General features: G+C 43.9%; 1 protein-coding gene across 4 annotated transcripts in view; it reads left to right on the forward strand.

Annotated features, from left to right (window-relative positions):
* The window catches only part of Ankrd29 (ankyrin repeat domain 29), a 65351-nt gene extending 62073 nt beyond the window's left edge, over nt 1–3278 (forward strand). For all 4 annotated transcript variants that reach the window (XM_023720405.1, XM_004635808.3, XM_023720407.1 and 1 more), the window contains one exon: nt 1093–3278. In XM_023720405.1, coding sequence (XP_023576173.1) covers nt 1093–1176 — 84 coding nt within the window. In that variant the 3' untranslated portion in view covers nt 1177–3278. The remainder of the gene's footprint in view (nt 1–1092) is intronic.
* Nucleotides 3279–7986: the final 4708 nt, after the last annotated feature.

Below are 7986 nucleotides of genomic sequence, written 5' to 3' on the forward strand. Positions count from 1 at the left end.
TCATTCTCTACAATAATTACTCATAATCCTTGACCTCTGGGGGACGCTGAGACCTAGTCCAGGCGGCTCACTCAAAATGATGTTCTTGAGCACACAAAGATGTCTCCTCTGTCACCATACTGAGATCAGCTCCACTGGTACAAAAGCAATGGTGGAAGCAGGCCACAAAGCTGTCCTGGCAAAATGTTTTACAATCTCTTATTAGTAAGCTTGTAAATTTTGTCAATTATTTTACAAAACTATCAGTGTTACTTAGGAATGCCTTAAATGAAGCAGTAAAATCAAAGTTAATTAATTTCATTAAATTTTATGCTGAGCTATACATCTTATTAATATTTACTGTGGCAAAATGGAAAGGTGTATAATGTACTTTTGCTATAAGCTGGCATACACCAACGTCAAAAGAATTATTTGGGCTGGAGAGTGAGCCAGCCACCTTTTCATAGAACACTGTTTTTACCTAAACAACTTGTGTCCACCTCTATGTGCTTCACAGCTTCCCACTTAATAAAAGCTTTTCTGATGAATCACAGTACTAATGAATGTGATTGGCTTAATGCAGCACAATGAAATGCGTCAACAAGTAGAGGATCTGCGTAACTCAGTGAACAAATATTTTCCAAATGCACAGTGCATGATTTTATAAATCTTGCATGGGAAAGAGGTCCATCTCTAGGTAGATGGGTCTAGCCAGGCATGGTGGTGCACACTTGTGATCCCAGCACTGTGGGAGGCTGAGCCAGATGGAATGCAAATTTGAGCCAAACCCAGGCAATGGAGCAAGACCTTGTCCCAAAGTAAAGAAGGAAAAAAACAAAAAAGCAGTGCTGAGCGATTGGCAGGCCTGCCTTTCAGGAGGTTAGGCTGGTGAGGGTCTGGCCGGATAGAAAAGTAACTTTACCAGTGAGACAGGAAAGCAGTGGGCAACATTTATACATTTGAAAGAGATCATTGTTTTACTGTAATATAACAGAGAATCCGGGGGGAGGGGCTCATATTCAAGGGTAAAGTGCGTGTCAGGTGCCCCCTTTGGAGGTCCTAAAACCTCACCAGCTGTGGGAACTAACTAATGTCCGTCTCATTTTCTTTCAGGCCAATGAACTTCCAGCAGAACTAACCAAAAATGAGCGTATATTGCGTCTCCTCCAAAGTAAAGAAGGTCAGAGGAAGAGCTAACTTAGTTCCCTATCTGACAGAAAGACAGAAGAAACCTTATCCACACTGTCAAGAAAGAAACAGCTTTTCAAACAGGGTCAGAAATTCTTTTAAGAACAAATATGTCTAGAAAGGCCACCCTGTGGGTCCCAGTGGTTTGTGCCCCAAGCGAAGAAGAACTTGGGCCCCTCCCTACCTGGCAGTGGGCTCCTCATACTGCCCTGGAACTCAGCTGAGGCCTGGCGCACTGACGGGTCCCGCAGAAGCTCCTTGGCAACCGTGCTGACTTGGGTCTCCGGGTTATGCTTGACGAGGTTTCCATTTCTAAGCAAGGAGACCGAAAGCTTTGTTACTTTGAGAGATGGGAAGACTGACCTCCAACCAATGGATGCGTTTTCACTTACTTGTTAAATGTAGGTGTGTGAAAGTAGAGACCCATCATGTGTTACGTCTATATGTATGTCGTCCCAGTGTAAAATGTTTTCTTGCGCATAAGATCACAACCATGGTTACTGGGAATCAATAAGTTTCAACCCTGCATTATTGGAAAACAACTCGTGACATTCCACCACATGCTATTCAAAAATGGACTAGTGCACAATAGGAAAGGCAAATTCTCTGTTTGCTAATCAACTCTTACGGCATTCCTGACATGTAAAAATCACTTGCACTTGGTGTTGTAGGTGTGCTCACACACCAGTGGCAATCTGGGAAATCCAGAAAATTACAAGCCATGGGATATCCAGCTTGTCTCTTTGAGCATTTCCTTTGCTCCTCTTCCAGGGAATCTGTTTCCCACGCCATGAGTAAGTGGGGCTAATTTCCTGTGTAGTCTTGAACTTCCAACACCGCTTTGCTATATACAGTGGCTTTGAAGTTCTCAGATGAAATGTGCTATACACCAGTCTGATGCTCTGCGATGACTATCGCAGGAGTGTAAGTACTAGAAGATGCCTGTTAGGATTTAATAAGCACTCATCTATGCATGTCCTTGGGTTGCTTGGTTCCAAGAAGGAATTCTGAATTTTACTTCATTATTTTCAAGGGGCTAAACATTATACTCAGTGCACTTTATGATCAATGGTGTCTAACTGCCTCTGCCAGTGCCTAACTGCACTCACAAAAACTAAACTTTGTCCAATAATCTACCACAATAAGCACCGATACTGTTTCTGTTATCTGAATTTTGTTAGTTTTCCTACTCATGTTCTGCACTGGTTTCCAGCCAGTGTTCTGTGGAAAGATGTGTTGAAATGAAAGGAAATGCTGTTATCCCAAAATAAGATTTATTTGAGCACCTGTGGTACTGAACACATCGTCTTTAAAGCAGTGAATGTTAGGGTGTGATTTTTGAAATTGGAAAATATTTCCTTAAATTTGTTTATGACTAATGCAATTTAAAAAATCAATATATTTTGGTCAGTGTCACAAGCAAAGCTAGTCATGAACACCTTACAACCCTCAGAGAAGCAGCCTGACCAGCTATGCAGAAATCTTCACTCTAATTTCCAAGTAAAAGATTAGACAAGTCCGTTGCCAAAACACTAGATATAAAACAACTTGGTAGCTAGAAAGCAGTGCCAATTTCCTTATTGACATTCTTTTAGTCAGTCATACAAGTACACTTTTTCTCCTATGGAAATTGAAAAAAAAAAAAAAACAAGAAACTATTCATTTTGAGGAAGAAACTAGCCTTAAGTACTTTTCACTTTTCCCCTTAGGGTAAGCCTTTTGCCAAAAAGAGTTGGCTCCTCACTGACTGAAAACAAAACTGTGTCAGGGGTACTGACGAATCATGAACTAAAGGATTTTACTAAGGCATCTTGTCATTGGCCTAGTCCTTGGATTGCTTTATGGGAATGTTCTCGAACAGTGCTGGGGCCATAAGAATGAATCCAGGAGCTTTAACAGCATTTAATGGAGGCCTCTTTACGGTAGGTAAGTGGTATATTGCTTAGAAGGACCATGTTTGATCTGTTCAGATAATATTATCTGTAGTAGGGAAGATGATTAATCAACTACCAAAGACTGAATGAAAGGCCTGTGTTTTGGTTTCTTTGTGTGAGGGTCTCGCTGTGTAGGGAAGGCTGGCCTCAGACTCGCAGCAGTCTTCCTGCCTCAGGCTCCCAAGTGCTGGGATTACGGGCGTGTGCCGCCACACCCTGCAGGACCTGTTATTTTAAAAAATTGTGTCCTACTTTGCACAGATTTAAGTGATTCTTGCTTTATTTAACCTAATTCACAAGTTAGTTAACTATGCATCCTAAGATTTAAAACTAGCGATTCCTATGCAAATCATCTGCTTAACTGAACTACGAAAGTTTGTAATTGCTTACAACTTGAGGACACATTCCATGTTAAAATTTAAAATAAAGTTAATATACAACTGTTTGCCCTTGCAATTTTTTCCCTTTATTGTTAGAAGTCATTTCTACAAGATTTTTAAATGCATGGAATTTTAGAATGAATAAGTCAAGTCTGTTACTAAATATGTTGATAATTGGGGTCTCGACTAGATCTTTAGCTTTATTTTGCTAATGGACCTATGGTTTTATTTCTACCATAGAGAGCACTTGTTCATTCAGACAAAAATTCCCAGGATATTCACTGAAGACATTGAAACTAGAAAGTTCCTGATTTCTGTTTTTATGTTTATGGTACCTTTGCGATAGCTTTCTTTTGTGAAATGCCCAGTGAGTTTGCAGAACTCCTTTTCTAGGAAACACACTTGGAGCAGTGAGATCAGAAATCCTGAGATGCCCCCTCAGCCATTCTGGTTTCCCTCTGTTCTCTCCACCCTCTGTGAACACAAGAAGCTAAATCTCAGGAACAACCCACCCTGGGAGGGATACTGAGGCAGAGGAAAAGAACCCGCTCTAATCCTTGGAACCAGATGGAAATGCTTGCATTTCCAGGTGGGCCTGAGGCTGTAGGGGTGGGAAGCTGAGTTCCTAATTTCATAACAAGGTAGCTTTGGGGCTGAACTGGCCACGTTTTGTTGGTGGTGACCACAGGATGTATCACAGACTGTTAATAAGAACAAACCAGCAGCTAATGTTTGCCAAAGGATTGTTATGTTGATAACCTCTTAACGTTTATTTGCACTTTCTGCCTTACCCAGAACAACAGCCCTAGGAAACAGGCCCTGTTAGTCTCCAAGTTGGAGTTGAGAAACCTGGCTTTGTGAAGCAGTTATCATGACATGTTATGATCTTTCCTGTCATGGCCCCGTTTCGGTTCATGTCCTTCGTATTTATTCATGCTTCAAAATACAGGAAAAACAAACACAAAACACAGTATGATTGCAGTCCTTCTCTTGAGAGGCTTAGCCTGGCCTCACAAGGGGGCTGGATCTCAAAGAAGCAGGTTCATTCCCAGAGGAGTGAGCCTGCACCTCCTTTCTGGTTCTTGCCATGCGACCTCCCCCACGCGTCCGGCTCTCCCACGCTCTCCCACTATGCGATGTCACCTGGCCACCCTTAGCCCTCAGGTGAGAGTGTGTAGTCAGTCAGTCTGGGTGGCCTTTGAACCTTTCCTGGTGCCCTTACTGTCAATAGTACTTCAAAATCACTAAAAACTATGAATTTATGTTTTAACAATCAAAGGACTGAGAAGATGCTTCATCAGCTCCATCTCTGTCAGCTGGAAGTGTGGCTTCCCCCATTTCCGGTTCCCCTTTGCTCCCTCACGAGGCCATCACGCTGTAGTCTTCAATGAAGGAAATACTCTTGGGGCTCCTGCCTGCCGTAAAGGTCTGAGAATCATCTTGGAAAGAAAGCTTTCAGTTTACAAGAGTCAGACTCCCCATTTTAGAAAGAGTTTGACAAAATCAAGAGCACCCCAGCAAACATGAGTGTGTTGTGGGACAGAGTCCTCCAGAGGAGGAAATGCCAGTCTGAATGAAAGCTGACAGCAGAATCACAAGGCTTTCCCACAATGTTAGTGTCCTGAGCAGACACGACACCACACCCGTGACTGCGTTCATTATGAACCTCAGCATGCTCACTGTGGTGAGTAACATCTTACCATAAATCTGACTAACAGTGACCCACTTGGTGATGAGTCAGCCATCACCATTGGCGCTGATGTCATGTGTGGGGATATCAGCTGTTTTAAATGAACATGCCTGTAAAGTTCAGCTAGTTTAAGTGGAAAGTTCTAACAGAACCCCAAAGAATTAAGGGAATATATTGAACCTATAAACCTGGTATTTTATACCATGGAATACTATTCAGCACCAAAAAAGGATGAACTGCTTCAAGCAAGGCAGAAAAGCCAGACACATAATGCTGAGCAAAAGAAAGCAGATACAAAAGACTAATTCCATATATATCAAGTCTGTTTGGGTTTTTTCCTTTTCTTCCTTCTAATGTTTGACCAATTTTGCATGCTTATCTTTGGTAATCTGAACAACTAACTTGAAGACAACAATATGCAACATAGCAACGATTGTTGAATTCCTATCATTTTGTTTGGTGAAATTCTGTATCATTTCTCATGGTTTTTTGTTACTATTTTTTATTCTCTTTTGTAAATAAATAAAAGAAGAAAACCCTCACCTGACAGCTCCTTCGTGTGACCTTCCAGGCTCTAGATTACAAGAGATAGTTTTGTGTTCTTTGCTGACCACCCAGCCTCCGGTATTTTGTTGCAGATCCAGAGATGAAACTCAGGCAAGGCAGAAAGAATCTTGGGCGTGGCAGCCTCTACAGGACATGGCTTTCTTCACCCAGTGGTTCCATTCTACTTTCCAACCATGTAACATAGCACCCATTCATTGCCGTATTGTTTTCTTGCATTTCTTTCTTCTGCACACTTTTTCCATGATGAAGGATTATTTCAAATAGATTTGAGATGCATGAATAATCTAGACTCAACTGGGTTGTCTTTTTTGGTGGGGGGAGGATCTACAGGGTGTTCAGGGTCTCACTTCTAGATTAGGCTCATAGTGATCTTCTTGTTTACAGTCTCTGAAGAGCTGGGATTACAGGCGCGTGCCACCATGCCCAGTCTCATATATATCAAGTTTGGAATGGGCAAGAATAATTTGTTATAGGGCTGGGGATATAGCTCAGGGGCATAAGTGCCTGCCTGGCAAGCACAAGGTCCCAAATTCGATCCCCAGTACTGCAAAAACAAAAAGAAATAATAATAATAATAATAATAATAATAATAACTTGTTGTGATAAAAGTCAGAGTGATGTTGCCTCTTGGTTGGTACACTGTAATGATGCTGATAAGAAAAGGCATAAATGAACTTTACTAAGTAGTAAAAATATTCTATACACTTCCTGTGGGTGCTGGCCACATGGATGGTGGCCCGGTGGTCCCCTCCCCAGGTGATGCTCTTGTCCTTGGATAGTTTCCCTCCTCAGAGGCCCAGAGCTCATCTGCGTAGCCAACGGGGCATGACAGAAGCAGTGGCATGTCTCTGTGGAGGCCAGCACGTGAACAGACGGTGCTGCAGTGCTTTCTCCTGTGCCTCCGCCTGGGAAGAAGCTGCCTGCCCAGTCTGGAGCACCCTGTGGTAGGCACGGAGGAGAACCAACTCTGCCCGTCAGCCTGAGGTGAACTGCAAGCAGACCCTGCAGCCCGGCAGGCTTCTGGACAGCACCCTAATCTGACCTCGTGACCACAGCGTCATGAGAGACTGGGCCAGAAGCACTCACAACCACTCAAATCCCGGGCTGGCAAAGACTGCAATATAGTGATGATTTTTTTTTTTTTTAACCTATTGAGTTTGTTTGATGCTTTATTTTATTTGTTTTTGAGGTACCAGGGACCAAACCCAGGAGTGCACTCTCACGGAGTCACGCCCCAGCCCCAAACTGGATCTCCACAGGACTCCTCGCAGCCCCTCATTCTAGGCAGAACATTATTCTTATGAAGTTGCTAAAATTTTACAGGTAACATCAGGAAACATTATTTTACTCTGAAAACAAACTAGTGAAATACCTGCATCCCATATGTTAGATTAACGGGCTAATTTTTTTTAATAAAGAGCTGTTGTGAATCAATATTAGAAAGAAAACAGCGGCTACCTTGTGCCGGTGGGACCAACTACTGGTCCCAGCCCAGGTGCAGCGTGGGTGAGACCCTCTTCCACCCCCTTGGGACGCTCCCCATCACTCCACAGCACCTCTCCCACCCCGCCCACCTAGTAGGAATTTCTGCCGCATTCCGGGAACCCCCAGACTCAGTCCTCGCCCAGGTCCAGGGGGTGTGTGGGAAAGCTTCCTGCTACCCTGCGCCAGCGGGACCTACTACTGGTCCCAGCCCAGGCACAGCATGGGTGAGACCCGCTTCCACCCCCTTGGGATGCCCACCACCACTCCTCAGCACCTTACCCACCCTGCCCACTGAGTAGGAATTACTGCCACGTTCTGGGAACCCCCAGGCCCAGTCCTAGCCAAGACCAAGTGAGTGTGTGGAAGAGCTGCCTCTCCCACCTACTCTACCTTGTGCCCCCAAGGCTCAGCTCAGGCCTGGCATACATGCCTGGGGTGTAACCCTGCAGCTGCAATCCCTGGAGAAAGTGTAGAGGATAGAACCAACCCAGCTAGTCCAGGAGCAAAAAATCTTGCCAGAGGGACACAACAGGTTCACCCTCAAGGGCAGCAACAGGAAAGAGCTGAGCACAGCAGCCAGACCCAAGCCAGGCACAGCTGGATAAATCCAAACGTTGTAGATCTGCACCTGAACTTCAGTACATGCTAAGGTTATAACTACAACGAAGATGAACAACAAAGGTCAGAAGACAGTGCTACACAAAATGACGAGAAGGAACAAAATGCAACCTCAGAACCCAAGCCCACCCGTAACAAGAGCAGA

Source organism: Octodon degus, unplaced genomic scaffold, assembly GCF_000260255.1.
Source record: "Octodon degus isolate 3935 unplaced genomic scaffold, OctDeg1.0 scaffold00075, whole genome shotgun sequence".
Taxonomy (NCBI): Eukaryota; Metazoa; Chordata; class Mammalia; order Rodentia; family Octodontidae; genus Octodon; species Octodon degus.